Source organism: Bombus pascuorum, chromosome 9 (genome assembly GCF_905332965.1).
Source record: "Bombus pascuorum chromosome 9, iyBomPasc1.1, whole genome shotgun sequence".
Classification (NCBI taxonomy): Eukaryota; Metazoa; Arthropoda; class Insecta; order Hymenoptera; family Apidae; genus Bombus; species Bombus pascuorum.
Window position 1 is genome coordinate 5375862 of NC_083496.1, and position 19772 is coordinate 5395633.

At 29.2% G+C, this 19772-nt stretch overlaps 6 protein-coding genes across 15 annotated transcripts; 3 read left to right on the top strand and 3 right to left on the bottom strand.

Annotated features, from left to right (window-relative positions):
* Positions 1–59: 59 nt before the first annotated feature.
* Positions 60–8716, bottom strand: LOC132910418 (E3 ubiquitin-protein ligase Nedd-4). Of its 6 annotated transcripts, none has more exons than XM_060966099.1 (17): positions 8561–8701; positions 7949–8115; positions 6353–6553; positions 6116–6276; positions 5600–5768; positions 5350–5465; positions 5101–5224; positions 4388–4537; positions 3894–3944; positions 3531–3807; positions 3385–3443; positions 3236–3301; positions 2937–3166; positions 2739–2860; positions 2005–2644; positions 1719–1851; positions 60–1641 (listed from the first exon to the last, which is right to left on the bottom strand). In XM_060966099.1, the coding sequence occupies exons 2-16, from the start codon at positions 8099–8101 to the stop codon at positions 1749–1751; spliced, it is 2622 nt and encodes an 873-aa protein (XP_060822082.1). In that variant the 5' UTR covers positions 8102–8115; positions 8561–8701; the 3' UTR covers positions 60–1641; positions 1719–1748. The 6 variants fall into 6 exon arrangements, with proteins under 6 accessions (XP_060822082.1, XP_060822081.1, XP_060822083.1 ...); XM_060966098.1 differs by having other exon boundaries at positions 1709–1851; XM_060966100.1 differs by having other exon boundaries at positions 60–1851; positions 5600–5756.
* Positions 7954–11043, top strand: LOC132910427 (endoplasmic reticulum-Golgi intermediate compartment protein 2). 2 transcript variants are annotated; one of them, XM_060966114.1, is made up of 7 exons: positions 7954–8080; positions 9092–9303; positions 9398–9565; positions 9645–10017; positions 10086–10336; positions 10408–10668; positions 10736–11043. In XM_060966114.1, exons 3-7 carry the CDS (start codon positions 9463–9465, stop codon positions 10924–10926), a joined length of 1179 nt encoding a protein of 392 aa, XP_060822097.1. In that variant the 5' UTR covers positions 7954–8080; positions 9092–9303; positions 9398–9462; the 3' UTR covers positions 10927–11043. The 2 variants fall into 2 exon arrangements, with proteins under 2 accessions (XP_060822097.1, XP_060822096.1); XM_060966113.1 differs by lacking the exon at positions 7954–8080 and adding an exon at positions 8763–8892.
* Positions 11044–11212: 169 nt separating this feature from the next.
* Positions 11213–12192, top strand: LOC132910437 (heat shock factor-binding protein 1). The gene is made up of 3 exons (XM_060966131.1): positions 11213–11576; positions 11671–11737; positions 11940–12192. Exons 1-3 carry the CDS (start codon positions 11478–11480, stop codon positions 12026–12028), a joined length of 255 nt encoding a protein of 84 aa, XP_060822114.1. The 5' UTR covers positions 11213–11477; the 3' UTR covers positions 12029–12192.
* A 2-nt stretch (positions 12193–12194) lies between these two features.
* LOC132910430 (CBY1-interacting BAR domain-containing protein 1-A) lies at positions 12195–14255 on the bottom strand. 3 transcript variants are annotated; one of them, XM_060966119.1, is made up of 9 exons: positions 14117–14255; positions 13932–14033; positions 13700–13828; positions 13434–13614; positions 13115–13339; positions 12951–12983; positions 12667–12834; positions 12471–12578; positions 12195–12399 (listed from the first exon to the last, which is right to left on the bottom strand). In XM_060966119.1, the coding sequence occupies exons 1-9, from the start codon at positions 14146–14148 to the stop codon at positions 12280–12282; spliced, it is 1098 nt and encodes a 365-aa protein (XP_060822102.1). In that variant the 5' UTR covers positions 14149–14255; the 3' UTR covers positions 12195–12279. The 3 variants fall into 3 exon arrangements, with proteins under 3 accessions (XP_060822102.1, XP_060822103.1, XP_060822104.1); XM_060966120.1 differs by lacking the exon at positions 12951–12983; XM_060966121.1 differs by having other exon boundaries at positions 12195–12578.
* LOC132910429 (secretion-regulating guanine nucleotide exchange factor-like) lies at positions 14160–16537 on the bottom strand. The gene is made up of 6 exons (XM_060966118.1): positions 16175–16537; positions 15247–15814; positions 14933–15157; positions 14702–14854; positions 14470–14618; positions 14160–14379 (listed from the first exon to the last, which is right to left on the bottom strand). Exons 1-6 carry the CDS (start codon positions 16196–16198, stop codon positions 14359–14361), a joined length of 1140 nt encoding a protein of 379 aa, XP_060822101.1. The 5' UTR covers positions 16199–16537; the 3' UTR covers positions 14160–14358.
* A 41-nt stretch (positions 16538–16578) lies between these two features.
* On the top strand, positions 16579–19011 carry LOC132910441 (cell division cycle protein 23 homolog). Of its 2 annotated transcripts, XM_060966133.1 has the most exons (7): positions 16579–16836; positions 16921–17582; positions 17662–17841; positions 17918–18082; positions 18154–18400; positions 18472–18733; positions 18807–19011. In XM_060966133.1, exons 1-7 carry the CDS (start codon positions 16736–16738, stop codon positions 18915–18917), a joined length of 1728 nt encoding a protein of 575 aa, XP_060822116.1. In that variant the 5' UTR covers positions 16579–16735; the 3' UTR covers positions 18918–19011. The 2 variants fall into 2 exon arrangements, with proteins under 2 accessions (XP_060822116.1, XP_060822117.1); XM_060966134.1 differs by lacking the exon at positions 18807–19011 and having other exon boundaries at positions 18489–18692.
* Positions 19012–19772: the final 761 nt, after the last annotated feature.

The window sequence follows — 19772 nt, forward strand, 5'->3', positions numbered from 1 at the left end:
CATTAAAAAACATGCAGCGTATAGAAAATCGAAAATAATCATAATTTAAGGCCACAAAATTTTTGTCGTAATAATAATATTTATTATCTAATGGGACGTATCTGTTTACAATAAAATAACCTGTACAAATAGGATGGAATGTTTCGTTAGCTTTAAATGCTAGATATTTGTTTAGAATACTTGTTACTTTTTTGAAATAGCTATTATTGTACAAAGTAGGCATTTACAAGTTTGATCACGATATCTTCGAATAATCAATTTCATAGATAGTATACCATTTTTAACGAAAGAATAGACTATGTCCACTTTTTCGTAAATTGCTAAAATATATAAATAAATTTCGCTGCTTAAGCAATTTGATGTATATATTCTTTTATCTTATTTAATGCTATATACAATGAGCTAAGCATAATATGCTTTCCATCGTCAGTTCTTAGAAGAACACACAAGAAGAACGTTGTCCAATACGAAAAATTTTCCATTTGTTATACAAATGAACTGTGTAACAGATACGCCTGTTCCAAAAAAATAATTTGTTTTTAATTATATCTATGTTAAATTAAATAATATCTTTTACCATAAATTTATAAATCGATCGAAAATGAAACAAATTACGTATTTCACACTGTCTGTTATTCTTCTTGCTACATCTTCTAATAGTATAATTGATTTTCCAAAACTTCCTGTTTATACATTTTTGCGACTATGTATATGTTTTCAAGAAACAAAATTTTCTAGCCTTTGTTACTATGATAGAAAATCCTTAAAAAGATTTCTAAACGTGCGTAATACGTGAGTCTTTAAAGATTTAATTTCTTTACATAAAAACAAAATGTGAAATTATTACATTTACAATTTCAAACAAATTATTGATTTAAAAAATAGTGTTTGATTTCGTGGAAAAATTAGAAATCGTCATTGAAAGGGATCTCGTTTTAATAAATTGTGTTATAAAATTAGACCAAAAAAATACGTATATGTGTATAATATTAAAATTTAAATCAATATTACACAACAATTCATCGTAAATTATAGCGTCATTGTATACAATATAATTTGATAGATGTTCATTTAACTTGAATATAACTGAAATTCGATATATTTGAAAATCGTACTAAATCCTACGTGACAAAATTTAAAACTTCTTTTATCGTCCATTATATATTTTAGTATAATTTGACTTTTTAAATATGTAAACTCATATTATTTATAAATTCCTTTAACGAGGCATTTTATCAACAAATTGAGATAAGTAATTAATATATAGATTATTATCTCTTATCTTAAGTTATTTACAATTAATACCAGATTAATGTTTTTATAGCAGCAAATAAAATTTTCCCAAAGAACTCTTTTAAAGTGTAGTAACCATCAAAATATGGAATTACATTTAGAACGTGAATGAGTTAATAAATTGTAATTCATCAATTGCTGAAACAGCATTTGAGATTACTATCAATTTTTTCCCTTCTGTTTGTTAAATATAGCCTATAATTTCTAAAGTGCATCATGCGTAAAATTTTTTCGAATTATTCGTAGAGATTAAGTAATATCTAAACGTACTTTTCATTGATTTGTCTTAATGTTGTAACTAGCAGTCAAAAGACACCTAAGTCTTCAGAGTGCAGAAAAATGTTTATCCTGTTAAATAGTTAATCATATTAGACAGTATACATGGTTGTGTATCTATATGTATGTATATATGTACATTATATTACAGATATCATCATGAAAAGGGGTATTTCGTGCTAATCCACTCCAGCAAAACCTTGAGAACCTTCAATTGCTTTTATCAATTTTTCTCTCAATTGTTGATAACTTTCGTATGGAGGGAGATCTATACGATTAAAACTGAAAAGGATACATAAATCATCAGATATAACTCTACGCTTTCTTTGGTTTCTTCTTTGAAATTTTTCAAATGAGAAAGATTACTATAATTTTTAATCCATCTTACTTTAACAACTACGCATAAGATTAAACATTATGTTAAAATTTACATACCAGGTATGAGCTCTTGGATAATTTTCTGGTGTACCCCACTTCTCAATAGTAAATAATTGTGGACCATTGCTACCATAAAGTTCCTTAAAACCATTCATAGGTACTCGCGATGTACCAGTAACAAACTGTAAAAGTCTGGATCTCATTTCATTGCTAAATGAAAGTACCACACGCCAAAACCACTGAACAACGATGTGATTAGCGTGATAGTCTCCTTTGTACAATGTATTTTGTTTCCAATCTCTCACGTCAATATGTTGAATGCCACACATTAATAATTCTAATTCATTTTCATCAAATATTTTTACTAGCGTTGGTGGTATAAGAGCATTAAATCCTTCTAAAAATGCATTCATTTGTTCTTGAACCCTTGATACAAAACGCCACTGTATAACTAAAGCTATATATTCATCTTTATTTTCGTCTGTTAATGGTATATTAGCACCATCTGGTTTAAGTTCTCTTTGAGACGTATGTCCGAAACTTTCTTCATCCACACAAAACGTAAGTTCCAATTCACTGGGATCGTTTTCTTTAATCCACAATAATGAATTGTAATATTCTGAATCAACGCTTTCCATATCTTTCAAATCAATAGATTTACCTAACATCATTTTATAAAATGGACGAATGAAAAATGCTGTAAAAAAAAAAAAAAGAAGGATAGGAGCTCCTGTTATATTTTTTCTTAATGAAATGTTTTATACTTTCTGTATAATTGAAATAATTCTTACCATCCAACAGTTTACCATGATACACAGCCATACCTGCTATGCGACCAATAAATTTGAAATAATTTAAATGTTCTTCATTACATACCCCCGAAAATGGATTAATTTGCAAGGTATAATTATCCCTACAAACATTTCAATTGTTATTATTTTTTGCATTTTATAAAGAATGCAAATGATTTTATACATAAATATACCTACGTAGCAGAATATTCAAATAATCCATAGTAAGGATTAAACATTTCTTTAGACAATAGGAAAAACCATTCTCGAGCGAGACCTCCATAATCTAAACCAACTTCTCCTTCAAATTCAACCCATAATTTTGTTTTCAATATTTCTACTCTGTTGACAGAACTAATTATACGATACGAATCTTCTAGAATATTATTTCGACCAACTTTTATTTCAAATTTATTAGGAACGTTACTCTGAAAAATATATGAATGAAATATAAAAGAAATCAAATATGGATAAGTTTTGTACAATCATATACTTACAGGCTTTCTCAACTGAGATTTAAGATATTCGTATTTACGTTTATAATCTCGTGAATATGGTACAGCCTGTGAAAATATAGGAATATTAACAAATTAAATGAGTTATAACTTCATATATCACGATCTTTGGACTAAAAAGAGACTCATACCGGTCCAGCAATTTGAGGATTGGACATGCGAGGATCTTCCCATTGTGTTGTTCTTGTATCTGCAGAACAAGAATAGAAAAACAAATATTGCATGATCAAAGCCAACATTTTCGAGTTTTACAAAATCTTGGTAGACATTCACATACTATGATCAATGAAAAATATTCGGCCATCCGTATGAACTCTTTCTTCCCAACCTTCAGGAAGAGGACCAAGCTGATCTAAATCACTTCTTGGTGTAGTAGAAGGAGCAATGTGATTAGGTATTGAACTTGGTCGCCCTGTTCGAGGATCGATCCATGTTGTTGTCCTCGCAGTGTGATCAATGAAAAATACTCTACCATTCGGAGCTATTTGCATACCCCACCCAGGTGGTAATCCCTCGTCACTTGGCGCAGGAACCACAGGTTTCGGACTTTCGATCTAGACATCGAAACAGTAACAAGAATTAGGGTAAATAATTTTTATAGTATTCGCTGCTGTCATTTACAATAAAATGCTGTACTAACTTGTTCAGATGATCGTCTAGATCCAGCTGGACTGTCCACACTATCATCACTCTGCAAGTACAATAGTAATATATTTTCATACAACATATACATGAATATAATTTCAATCTATTATTTTACAAAGAAATTTATATGTTATACACTTTCAACATTTTATAATGTATTACAAATTTGTTATCATTTTTGCGTAATAAACAACAAAATTAATCAAAATAGTGCAATATGTCAATTACAGAAATACAATTCTTTTTAACACTAAGAGTACTTTTTAGAAAGAATCGTTAGTTTGTAATACCCAACTGCATGGTGAAGTTTTGTAATAAATGTTTTAAATTGTATTGGAACATAAAGTAATACAGACAGCAATGCACTACATGAAAAATATATATAATCTCTGTTTACAAATTATAGCCTTTATTTTCGTCAAATAAATGAACACATGTAAATAAAAACAGCTTATACAATCGAAAATAATCATATCTATGAATGAGTACCTGGTCTTCATATTCACTAAGGTAGCCGCGTTGATCAACAGAATGTCCAGAGTCTGACGAAGTATCCCCACTACCCCCTCCCCTATGATTCTCAATCTCATAATTTCTCGCATCCGAATCTTCGCCATCCTCACGGAGAACTTCACCATCCTTACACACACATGCACAAAATTGCTACATACTGCATGCTAAATACTCTATTTGTTAGAAGGTTTTTATACTGTTTACACATTGATATTCATATTTTTGTCTTTCAATAATTCATGCACATCTTGACAGTTAACAGTTATCTTTTAAAGCACATATCTATAGTTAAACAGAGTATGATGCATCTATATATGTTAAATGGGGTTACATAGGCGTTTGGTTATAAACTTTTTGTTAATTTACACAATTACAAAAAGATAACATACAAAGCAAAAAATATATATAGCAACAGTTTCTAATCTACTCCCACCTAAAGATATAAATATATTTTTATTATTTAAAAATATATTAAACGTAAACTTTGAGTTTTGTGCGTGTGTGTGTGTATCTTTTTACACACAACAAGTCTACATAAATTCTAAATCTCAAAATAAAGTATAAGACATAATATTCTGTTATAATACAAAAATTTGGAAACAGATGCTAAGCTGACTAGTTAATAAATTCATTTCATCTTTTTCTTTCTTTTATGGTATTTACATTAATTATACAACCACCAGTATTACCTGATTAATTGAACTTCTGTGTCTATTTTCCTCATCAGCACTAATGTGAAAACGACGTTGAAATTCAGTTACTGCAGTATTGAAATTTCGCTCAATAGTCATATTTCCACTAGGTGATGTAGTACTATAAATAAATTCCAATATTTCTGCATTATTATCTATACTTATTATGCAATAAATATGTTGAAGCAGATATATATATATATATATATATATATATATATATATATATATATATCTGTTACATACGATTCTAATGGATGTTCCCATTGTGTAAATCTTGCTACATGATTGACATAATATGTTCGCCCATTTGCATCTTGTCTCTCTTCCCATCCTGGTGGTAAATGTCTGATAATCATGACCTAAAAGAACATTCAATTAAAGTATTAGTACTTTAAATTATTATTATTATTAATTATTAGTACTTTAAAGTATTAGTAGTATTAGAGTCATTTTTAATATTTGTAGTTTAAAGTACAGATGTAACTGTGCATACCTCTGCAGCCTGTTCCACAGGACTATTATTTACTGGTTGTACCATTTCCCAGCCTCCTGAGTCTGATGCAGTATCCCCATTATCATTGTCCACAGTTGATGAGTCAGAAATGTATGCATGATATACTTCCAAGGTGCCTTTTACTCTTGAACGCTGACTGGAATGATTACTAGCCATATCCTCGTAAGTTAATCATTTTGCATTTGCAAATGAAAGATACAAAAGAAATATATTAATGAACAAAACATGAAAATTCGTGATATGGAGCCAATAAATATAACTAGATGCAAAACTGACTCAAAACATATAACAGTGCATTTAAAAATAATAAAAATGAAAATTAATGAATAAAAGTAATATATTTCAATTATTTTTATTGTGTATATAATATATAGTAGCTTGTAAAACCATATCTGTAGTTTGAGGCCAAATAATTTTAATAGGAAGCTAAACAGATTAAATTTTTAAAATATACAAAAATACACAGCTTCAAGCATATATTATAAAAATACTTACCTACGTGGTCGAAGTAAATAACGTCTAACAGGAATTGTACGACCTTCTTGTTCTTTAGGTAGATTAATCAATGTTAATTCTACCATACCAAGAAAATCATCCCTTGTCAATCTATTCTCATCAAAAACTTGTAACACCAATTTATGATCGACAGGTTTAACCTAACAATAAAGAATATATATTTCGATTAACATATTGAATTTATCTTGACATTAAATTATAATATATCATACTTACTCTAAATATAAATTCTTCTTCCCACACAGGATTCAATGTCTTTTTTTTAGTTTTTGTAAGCGCAGAATCTATTGTCTGGTCTCCATTTAGAGTATTTAAATCAATACGCACATAAGGATCGCTTGCACCAAAGATGTCCTTTTTTGCTAATTGGTGGCCAGCGATCACTTTTAATCTCAGCTTCCGGGTAGCTTCATCTCTCTATACACAATATCAAAAAACAAAACAAAAACATTGATTAACGCTAGGTTCTCAAAATGTCAAATACAAAAAAGTTAAACTTGTCACGTCTTTTGTTTCTATTAATAACTATGATACAAATTTTCTGGTTAATTTTATATAGTTTATATAATAAACAAACAATTAACTATTTTATTTATATTTTACTTAATACATTAAATATAAATATATACAAAATATAAAGCACTACGAAAATAAATAAAGTTATACATAAAAAATGAAAAGAATATGTTGTTTTTCATGTTTAATGTAGATTGGTAATAAAATATAAAAATATTAATATTGATGCATTTTATCAATTTATTGATTGTTTTTATTAAAGAAATATAAAGATGATTCGTACTATGATTATTAATAATATAAAAATTTTATTATTGACGCAATAATATTATTAATCATAAAATCAACAACTTTGTGGAAGTAACACCCTTTCTGAAGTCTATCAATCAAAAATCCAACCTTACTTGTCAAACTGTCAAAATAGTTACGTACGGATTCTCCGTCAGCTCCAGACGTTGGATTATATCCATAAACATGTTCCTCTGCCATTAACGTTATGTATATTTGATTTATTCTTAATCGTTGATGGCTACTTCTTACAATTTTACTAGGTTCACAGTTTCTTATATGCCATCAAGAAACCTATTTTGTCTTAACCCCTCTTGGTTACTATTGCACGAACGAAACGGATATGACATACTCGCGCTTAAAGATGGCTAACTTCCTTTTAAATATTCAAACGTGACTAAAATCCATCTCAGTCATTTCAAATAAAAAAAAAGAATCATTATTGTGCATATGTATATTTTACAAAGTATATTTTTCTTAATCTTTATCAATTTTATCAGTATTAGAACAAACAAAAATTCCATAAAAGTAGATTACGAAATAATTTTAAATATCCTTGACACGAACAACTTCTAATGTGCCTGCGAAAATCTCTCAAAATTTTTCTAAATAGACGTCTTTCGATATTAAATGTGGAAAGTTGAACGACGTAATCGAAATTGTAAGAATTTAGTTTTTCATCGAAAAATTATTACTTTTCAACGCTACCAATACGTTTTAACGATTGATGCGCATAAAATGTGACTCACGTGTTTTCTAGTATATCTGTTTTATTTTTTTTTACGGTTTCTTGAGTATCAAACTATTGTTTTAATATCAGAGGGTCTTTGTATTGACATTAATAAGGATATTAAAATAAAATGTACGATAATAAGTTATATTTTTAGTTGAATTTTCAATTTAATATCATGAGATATGATAAGAATGAATAATTTCTAAGTTATTATCTCTTAAAATAATGCATTGTGTAAATATCACATATACAAGGAAATATGATTATTTACATACTGCAGGTTCTGTCAATGAAAAGCGTCCTGGTCTTCTGTTAGCTTGCAATGCCCGAGATGCAGAACGATGCTGAGAATTCCAAGTATAAGCACGAGTTCTTTGAGGAGGTGATTCAACACCAGCATACATTGGGTAGGTCAAAGTACCAGGCATCTTGTGTTCTTAATCTTTTAATAATAGTTTTAACACATTAACACAAAGATTATTCATTATGATATTACATGTATTTTATTCTTTTTTGATGTAATTTTATGTAATTATATAAAGATAATATATTTGAAATATAAATGATTATTGCAACTGCTTCTCATAATCTTTAAAAAAAGAATTAAATTTCATTCGCATAACAAAACCTTTTGCAAGTTAACTGTAACATTTTAAAGTATTTTATATATGCTTTCAAGTGCCACTAAGCATAGTGTAGATCATATAAATAAATAAAATCTAATTGTTTCTATTTGTTATATAATAAATTTATAAAATAACATAATAATAAAAAATTAAATAAATAAACATACTAAATACTTGCATCTAAGATGAGTAATAACATTGATATTTAATATAAATGTATATTAATAAATACTGATAATAAATCTTATGTGAAATTATTACCAAAAAATGCAGAAAGAAGGTACACAAAGATGTAATATATGTGTATATATATACACACATATATACATTTAAATAGAAATTAACACTTTAATATAACACGTGCACATAATTCACCATTAACTGATTTCTGACTTATTTATATTTAAGCTACGAAAGACATAATGCGTGGTCGCCCATAACTGCAAAATCACTTATTTTCGATGCGAGCATTAAGTGTAAAAATCGTTTAAGATAAGGAATGCTTTAAATCATTAAAGTGATAACACGTATTTATTCAACATTCAACTACAAATTTAACCAATACATTGGAAACTTCATAAACGTATATACTGGTAATTACTCCATCAAATATTCTGGAATTAAATAAACAATTATGAAATTATAATGTATAAAAATTCATAACATATATTTGTTACTATTTTGAACAATCGTTTGTTTCTAACAATTGTGGTGGTATCAGTTACTGCTCATACAGCAATAAAACATTTGATTGTGTGTGATAATTTCAACTAATTTTCGTTCTTTTTATAGATATGGTGGTGCCCTTGGTTACCGTCCGAAACAACTAACCTTTATCTGTCGTTAAATAGAAAAATGTTGAACATTTGTATCAAAGTCTGTTACTCGTAATATGTGACTACTTGACCCATGGAACTTAATATATGTATTTGAAATATTGTATACTAGACATGCATGTGTATTTGTAAATATGTATATACTATTATGTTAAATGTAACATTAAGGTAAAAATATTGCCAAATTTATATTATGCATACATATACATGTACTTACGTTATAATAAATGTGTATTAAAATTTATTCTTGCATATTTTATAGGTTAATAGAATTTAGTTAGAGAATAAATGTTATACACTCATATCTGAATTTTAAAAACTGTTAAAATGTTGCGAAGACGGAATGTTAATATTAAAACTGTCAAAGAATTGGATGGATTTCCTAAAGTTCCTGAACTATATGTAGACAAAACTGCGGTTGGAGGAACATGTAAGTTTTTTGTTTTACTATTTACTGCTCTAATTATTAAATATATCTTACTTTTACAAGTACAGTTTTATATTTACAGTCTCTATATTTACAATCTGCACTATTGCATATTTAATAATAGCTGAAACAAGTTATTATCTTGACAGCAGACTACAATTTAAATTTGAAACAGACACAGATATTGATGCAAAATTGAAAATAAATATTGATATCACTGTTGCTATGACATGTAGCCGTATTAGTGCTGATGTCTTAGATTCTACAAATCAAAATATGATTGGACATGAATCATTAGAACAAGAAGATACATGGTGGGAATTGACACAAGAGCAGAGATCTCACTTTGAAGCTTTAAAAGATGTGAATTCTTATCTAAGAGAGGAATACCATGCAATTCATGAATTATTATGGAAATCTAATCAAGTTACTTTATATAGTGAAATGCCAAAACGGTATATAAAGCATATTATTATACCCATAATTGATACATATTATATAGATATATCAACACATCTTGCAGGACCCATCAACCTAGTTATCCACCAAATTCATGTCGCATTCATGGCAGTTTAAATGTTAACAAGGTTGCTGGAAATTTTCATATAACAGCTGGAAAATCATTATCATTTCCTATGGGACATATACATATTTTAACTTTCATGACGGACAAAGACTATAACTTTACTCATAGGATAAATAAATTTTCATTTGGAGGACCTAGTCCAGGTATCATTCACCCATTAGAAGGGGATGAAAAGATTGCTGACAACAGTAAGTTTGTATGAAATGTAAATATAAGTATTATAATATTTATAATTTATTTGAAACGAAATATATTTTAGATATGATTTTATATCAGTATTTTGTGGAAGTGGTTCCCACAGATATACAGACTCTACTGAGCACTTCCAAAACTTACCAGTATAGCGTAAAAGATCATCAAAGACCAATTGATCACCAAAAAGGATCTCATGGAAGTCCAGGAATCTTTTTTAAATATGATATGAGTGCTCTTAAAATAAAAGTTACTCAACAACGTGATACAGTGTGTCAATTTCTAGTGAAATTATGTGCCACTGTTGGAGGTATTTTTGTTACAAGCGGTAAATATCAATTTACTTGAATTATTTTGTGCTGTTGAAGATATTTTTTACAGAGAAAATTTTGTAGGTATGGTAAAAAGTATTGTACAAAGTTTTTGGTATATTTTGTGTTGCAAATTTTTTGCAACTAAAGAAAACAAAAATGACCAAAAGTATCCCATTCCACCTACTACCTCAAGCTACCAATCGTTTGACACAGCAAATCTTCTGAATATTTCAGCTCCAGAAAATGTGGATATTGTGTTTAAACCTCAATAAAGGTAATCTTTTAATTTGATATTGAAATAATTTTTAAATACGCAAAGCTAATAATCAATGAATATGTTTGTAACTGTTCTGTATATACCAATAAAATTAATAGCGATTTTATATTTATCAGCCGTGTATGTTCTTTTCTTCTTAATTTTTTAACACTGCGAATAGCAACTCTATTATTGTATATTGCAATGTTAATTCGCAAACACCAAGCGTTTCATACGTATGCGCCTTTATGTTTACAATATCAAACAAGGATGGCAATAAATGGGAGGAACCTTCCCTTTCTCTTAATTTCCACCAATAGAATCATTTATTTGAACAGAGTACGAAAGAAATAGTAAGAAAGTAATCGTGTCTGAGTCACATTAAAAGTTTGATCGAAAAATGATATTTTATTTACATTTGTTAAATCGATGTTTCGATGATTTGCATTGTACGTAGTAAAAGTATCAGTTGATAGAAAATCTTCGCACGCGCTTGACAGAACTATTCGAAAGAACAAAGTTCATCCCACTGTGAAGCGAGATTGAATAAATACAAATCGTTTAGGAATGGCAGATATTAAACAAGATCATAAAACTGAGGATACTGATAATTATGGAATAGGTAATAGTGCTGAACCAAAAAATATGCAAGAATTGACGGAGTATGTGAGTATGATATAATTCATTATTGTGATACTCCCTATTAATATTTCCATAATGCGACTGTCTATTCTTGTTTATATTTTTTTGTATATTTTAGGTACAAACACTATTACAGAATATGCAAGGGAAATTTCAAACAATGTCAGATCAAATTCTTGGAAAAAATATCCTTTTTTTATTAGTTGCTTAAGATGCATTTTCTTAGATAACCTCATAAATGAACTGTGCATCAAATTGTATATTTTATAAGCATAATTTTTCTGCTAAGAAAATACAAACTATTACATGTGTGAAAAACAGTTTATTTAAGGGAGTTTATTTAACGTTTTCATAAATAATGTTATAAATATCCTTAATACAAAATACTAGATGAAATGGGAAACAGAATAGACGATTTAGAAAAGAATATTACAGATTTGATGACACAAGCTGGTGTAGAAGGAGGTGACAAATGATTGTATTTATTATATCATTAATTTTGATATAGAAACAAAGAGATCTTTTACATATAACATATATTATACTATACTAACAAATATTATTACATAAGAACGGTATTTGTATATTATTGGTATGAATTTTTGATCATTAAAACAATAAAATGACTTTTTTGCAATAACGTAGTGGTATAATGCATATTTTATTTCCTTTCTGTTTGTAAGTAAAAATATACAATACATTTCAGTGCTAGATGAATACCATTAGATCACCCATGCTTGATCATCATAGGCATTGTTAGAAATTTTTGATATATAGGAATCGGTGGTACTGCTTTGACAATAAGTCTTGTTGAATCCTTATATCCAGAATTAGCTTGCAATTCAATCTAGAATTGAACAAAATATTTTGGAGATAATAGATTATTTAGAATTACATAGATTTATGCCTGGTTCTCACAGGTTTCTCTTTAGTAGATTCAGACTCTGTTTCTTCTGAACTATCTCTAAATTCCTCGATCTGTACAGATTCTGAAGAGTTTGTCTTTAAGCTCGACTTTGCAGAATCCTACAAAAATATCCATTGCAGTTATAGCGTAAGCGTTTACATTGAATTATAACATATTGGTATACAATGATGATTGATTTATACTTACAATCGAGGTAGATTCGATTGTATGATTAGCTAATTTCTGAGAATTTGCGGGCGAAGACATAAAACGACTTGCCAAATTGGTAAGTGAATAAGACTGCCGAAATGAAGTTCGTCCAACGGTAGGCAATCTCGCAATAGAATCGGGTATATGCATTACTTCACGAAATTCCTGGAATTAATCATTGCTTTAATTAATTTAAAGGATAGAGACATATTTCTCTACTTATATTTTAATAATTTATATGACAAGTTAATACTCAATAACTAGTGGAATAAAAAAATTACCCCATTCATGTTTCCTCTTATTATTTGAAAGTCCTGCGAGTAAGTATCAAAGATAATACTAATTTAAAGTAATTTCAAGACTATACAACAGATCCAACACAAATGTGTGAAAAATATTTTTTTATATTAGACTATGAATATTATTTAAGCAAAAGGTGACCTACCTCTAAATCTTTAATTTCATCGATTTCTGCAATATCCTGGTAACCTTTTGTCAGTAATTCGAGAGTTTTTGCATGAAAACTTAGTTCAATAATAATAAAATCTAAAAGTACAGTTTTCAGATCATGCAATTTCCGCTTTTCGAATGCATCGATTTGTTCTTCTAAACCTTTAACAACTCTTGAAACTTCCACAGAAGCTTTCATGAGCTCAGATTCGGCTTGAGACTATGTTGATTTTTAAGAATTTATAATAATTGTAATTTTTTAACACTGCTTAAATGTAATTAGTTAAATGCATTGAAATTGAATGTAAGGATACAATCATCTGTCTGTTTCTAGGATTTCGTTCCCTAAGCCTATCTAGATGTCTTTTTCTTGTCAATTCTTTATCGCGTGTTGTAAATGTATTTTTTACGTCATCACGAGCGTGTTTGCAGATTGTCGCGTATTGAGAAAGTGGAGAAATTATTTTGGCATCAAATCTCTGCACTTTAGCGTCCCTAGAAATAACGAATAAAAGTTGTGATAACTTAAACAGTAAAATTAATATTTTTTGTTTCTGTGATTCAACAAGAAAATACCCACCTATAATCCCCAATTACTGACAAAGTTGCAGAAAAGTTTGCCAATCCGTTAGATAATGATTGATTTATCGTTTCCGATTGAGCGTAAGTTTGGATAATTTTTGCTATTTCATCTCCTTTATCGCGTAATCTAAAAGTACATTACATAAATTTATACACAGGAAGATAAAGCCCCATAGAATAGAAATAATCGATATGTACAAGATCAATAGAAGCTGTTGTTATGTACAAACCTAGCAGCTTTTCTCGTATATGCCGCAAATGTGGTGCATAATTCTGCAAAATGTTTCTCTACGTTGGATATTCGATCTTGTACGAACTTTGCTTCTTGTTCCCTGAATAAATGTAATAAGATTATACATATGAATCTCAATGCAAACTAACGTTTGTGTAAATATAAATAATTGAAAATATGTACCAAATGCTGCTTTGAGATCTTGAACGTAACATTTTGTTCTATATCATTTCGCAACTTTTTTTTTTATTTAAATCGATCGATCTTCATATGGAAGGTTCCATTGTTACGTCCGTATGGATATCCCACCGATAGTTTACTACTGGCAGGTGGTGCATTATCCCTACAGGTGAGGTCGACTTTTGAGTATGTATATACTCTCATCGATCTACCTGCCTTTTGCTTACCGTTAATTTACCGTTAATTTAAGTAGAATTACAAATTTTCTATATGTTTTTAGGAAGGAGAAAAGCGGAAAAATTACTAAAATATCTTGTTTTTATTGTCATTATTTCTTATAAAATAGTCTTTATTACTGCAAATGAATGAGCTGCACCACTTCCGATAAGAATTCCTGTGTAATTGTAGGGCAGAAGCAGTTGTTCCGGAAATTTTACATCTTTCGTATGACCATTTCCACAATTTCCGTGTTCGTTCCAACCCCAACATAAAATTTCTCCATTCTCTAAAATGTTATAAATAAAATTTGATTTTCATCAAGTCTTTTTTTTTTTTTTTTTTTGTTGCTGTTAGTTATTATGTGTATACCAGTTAATGCAACATTGTGTTCTGAGCCAGCAGAAACTCGATGCATTTTAGGAAGGTTTTCGATTCGCGTGGCTTTCCAAGTCGATGGCTTTTCGAGTTTTGTAATACCTAACTGCCCATATGTATTTCGGCCCCAACCAAAAATGTTATTATCTAATAATAAACTAACAAAGCAATCAAATTTTGAAAATATGTATGTATTGTGTTAATCAAGTTATCAAATAGTATTACCATTTAATACAATTACATGCGACCAACCACTGTATATATTAATTGGCAATTTAAAATGAACATCCGATAGTTTTATTGGAATGAATGTTTTTTGACATGCATCTGTATTTAGTCCTAATTGCCCGTATTTATTATCACCAAATGCATAAATATTTCCATCTTTCGCTAACGCGATTGTATGGTATTGACCACAACTGACGCTCTCGATGTCGGATAACGTTAAAACTATTCAAATACATTACGCAGTAATCTTTATTTAATCTTTATTGTGAAAACAAGTTAATCTTAATCCTTTTATTTCTAAGTACGTTTACCTTGTGTAAAGCTGTATGCCGCATTTAAAGGTTCCTTACTATTTGAAATGCTTAAACCTAATTGCCCCTTGTTACCTGTTCCTGCTATTAAAATTTTATAATCTTCTGTTAGTAGGACAGTGTGTCTTAAACCCATTGAAATTCCTCTAATTTTTCGATCGGTTATTACTTCGAATGGTTCGCGTGTCCACTGAAGACTGTTCGGATGTTTTCCTAATTGACCGAAACGATTCGAGCCCCACAAGAATAAAGTGCCTTCTATTGTTAACGCAGCGGAACAATCCCAGCCGCAAGCTATATCCACGATAATCTTGTTCTTCAATTTTTCATTCAATTCTCGAAATGACAAAATATTATCCTTCGTTGGAAAGCCTGTTTGTCCTTTATTGTTCCAGCCGCAAGAATAAACGCTACCGGAATCATCTAAAATTAACGTGTGACCAGCACCGCCAACTATTTTTTTTATTTTTTTCGGTTTTAGGGAGCACTTTGATAAATCAACTTCACATGGTAAAACACACTCTTCCGACTCAATTCCTTGTCCAAGTTGGCCGTGAGAATTAGCACCCTATAATAAGTATTAGTTTTGTTTGATTTCAATATTTTTGTTTAAAATATTCCCGCTCAGAAGTAAGATTTCCGTTCAAATCTTATTTTATCGATCGTAAATAATATTTTCTAATAGTACAAGTGTACGCGTACAATATCTTATTTTAGAAATATCAGATCATATTGATATTATTATTCATGGTAATAATACTTGAATATGTGAATATAGAAAAAGTAATATTTTCTATGAATATAAGGCACTTATATTTATCCTATTTGTCCTATTTATCCTACTTATCCTACTTATCCTACTTATCCTACTTATATTCAAAATGAAATCATTATGAACACATGCAATAAAAATAACTTATTATATTACCCATGACATTAAAGAATAGGACATTGCTATAATTATGTCTTCGGAAATTGTTACTTATTAATATATTAAAACACCCAACCAAAAAATTAATAAACTAAAAAATAGATAATTGTACACTGAAGCACAGATAAAACATAAAATAGACCTATCATTTTATGGAATTTTGTGTCATAAGTCATAGAAACTGAAATATCGAGTTTTTCTCTGCCCTCTACAATTTAAAGCAGTAAATTAATGAATTATATTCAGCATATCTCGTCTATATGTACATTAAATCGGTAAGGTTGGAAATAACATTAATGTGGTAAGTGATTGTTGTTAGTTGATAAAAGATTGTAATTGCGTAAGTGATCTACACTATGTATCGTCTATGATTGAATGTATTTTTATCATACGACATACGATATAGGTGGCGGCAAAACCTAAAGCGTGCAGATTTCTTGTTTAACTTATTAGTTTTGTTTATACAAACATGAATTCTTTCCATAATATGTACAAAATCATTTTTTAATAAATTTTGCTGATTATAACATTGGATAAAGTACTGATGGAATATATACAATGGAAGAATCGATAAAGTTTGATATTAAGGAGGTTAAAACCGATCTTTTGCGCGCGATAAATGAATGCTCCCAACGCGGATTATTACATACCACAAAATGGTATGTAAAGTTTCTGATATAAATTTAAGTAAAATCTTTATTCCATTACTATGGGAAGGATAAAAAAATATGTTATCTTTATAGGCTAGCAGAATTAAGTTATTCCTTGAAAGATGTTAAATTAAATATACATGACACTACTGTTGACTTGTATTTATCGGAGACAAGCGAAGAGGAAGACACGTATATTTTAGCAAAAACTTATTTTGATTTGAAAGAATATGATAGAGCTGCCTATTTCACCGAGCAGTGTAAAACATCAAAAGTTCGATTTTTGCATCTATATTCTCGCTATTTATCAGGCGAAAAGAAAAAAATAGATGACATGACAGTGGTGCCTCCAGATCCTTTGAAAAACGAAAGTTTAAGATTGTTATGTGCTGACTTAAGAAAAGATCACCTGGCAAATAAACTTGATGGTTTTAGTCTTTATCTTTTTGGTGTAACTTTAAAAAAATTACAACTTACCAGAGAAGCCATGGATGTGCTGGTTGATGCAACGCATAAGCAACCCATGCATTGGGGGTCTTGGTTAGAATTAGCTTCTTTAATCACTGACAGGGAGAAGCTTGAAAATTTGTGCTTACCTAATCATTGGATGAAGCATTTTTTTATGGCTCATATGTATTTAGAACTGCAATTAATAGATGAGGGTTTAGCGTTATATTACGAATTACAATCAATGGGGTTTGCAAAAAATGGTTACGTACTTGCTCAAACTGCAATGACTGTAAACTACAGAAGAGGTAAATCAACTTCTCAATCAAATTGTTAACAAAGACTTTAACTATTATGGCCTGTTACATTATAATATTATCATTTTAGATGTTGATAATGCTATAGAAACTTTTAAGAGGATAATAAAAGCAGATCCTTATTGTTTAGACAATATGGATACATATTCTAATATCCTCTATGTGAAAGAAATGAAAGTAGAACTGGCATATTTAGCTCACAGAGCTACAGAAATTGATAAATACAGGTTAGAAACATGTTGCATAGTAGGTAAGTTTATCGTATCTTAAAATAAAAAAGTTATAGATTTACTATTTTACTATTTAATTAAAGCATTATCTTTTAGGAAATTATTATAGTTTAAGAGGAGATCATCAGAAAGCATCAATGTATTTCCATAGAGCATTAAAATTAAATCCACAATATCTTTCTGCTTGGACATTACTTGGTCATGAGTTTATGGAAATGAGAAATACCAATGGTGCTATTCATAGCTATAGACAAGCTATTGGTACGTAATATCTGTATGTACGTATAAAATGAAATACAAGTATCTATTTATTTACCCATTTTTTAATTTAGAAGTCAATAAGCGGGATTACAGAGCATGGTACGGTTTGGGTCAGACATATGAAATTTTAAAAATGCCATTCTATGCACTGTATTATTATAAACAGGCTCAATTACTAAGGCCACACGATAGTAGAATGGTACAGGCATTAGGAGAAGCATACGAGAAACAAAATAAAATACAAGACGCATTGAAATGTTATTACAAAGCATGCAATGTTGGTGATATCGAAGGAATGGCATTGTTGAAATTAGCCACGTATGTATTAATGTTCAACCTTTTCTACTATGAAATGTGTTAAAATTGAAATATGCTTTAATACACTGTAGGTTATATGAAAAATTAGGTGAACATGATCATGCAGCAGCAGCGTATACGGATTTTGTGATGGATGAATTTATAAATGCGGATAGAACTGATTTGAGCCATGCATACAAATATTTAACGCAGTATCATTTAAAACGAGAACAATTGGACCATGCCAATCATTATGCTCAAAAATGTTTGCAATTTGACGAGACAAAAGAAGAAGCTAAAGCATTGCTAAGAACGATTGCACAAAAGAGGGGAAAATTTGAACATTCGATGGTGGTAATTATAGGATATTTATGATATTTTACATTCATTCAGTGTTAACAAATTTTTAATATTGTACCTATTACAGGTGGAAGATATGAATGAAACAGACCCGGTTATCGAACAAGGGGAAAGAGCAGATGCTACACCAGGAAGTCAGTTATCGCCCATGAATTTGTCATTTATGCCTACGCCATAAAATACAGAGAAAGATATTTTTTAATTCTCCGAGTTTACTTAAACTTTCAATTTACATGTTGTATATATTTTTAATAAATATTGTATGATTAAAACACACTCGACTTCTTGCATAATAAACACATTTATTGTACAATTTTTATATATATATATTTACAAATTTTCTTGTTACAAGTGACATATTTACAAGTTACAACTTACATTTATTGTGAAATTTTTATATATACATACAAATTTTCTTGCTACAAATTACAACTTACATGTATTGTATAATTTGTATATATACATAAAAATTTTCTTGTTACCATAGTATTACATAAATATATAATCTAATAAACACGAAGATATCACCCCGTTGGGGGTTTTTTTTTTTTTTCTTTTTTTTTTTTTCTTAATAACTGATATATAATACTTTACAAAATGTCCTTCTGGACAAATTAAAAAAAAAAAAAAACAAACAAATAAACTAGAAAAAAAAAGCAAAAATCTATAATGTTGTAAAGCAAATGTAAAGCAAATTCTATAATGTTCCAAATACGTGTTTTATAATAATGAATGCAATATGAGAAAAAAGCAAAAACAAACTAGAAAAAAAAATAGTATCACAGATAATTATTTTATAGATTATTTAATATAAGTAGGCGATTCCATAAATTCGGGATAATCGTAATAAAGATGTCGCATAGGTGGAGGCGCTGGGGGTATAACCGTCACTGAATTGATTAGAGAATTCAGCTCATAATTATCTGTTAAGGAAGGCAGCATTGCATCTTCAGGATTAAAAATATTCGACGTTAGCGATGAATATTGTGGTACTTCAGGAAAACCAGGAGGAGGACGAATGGCTTTTTTGAAG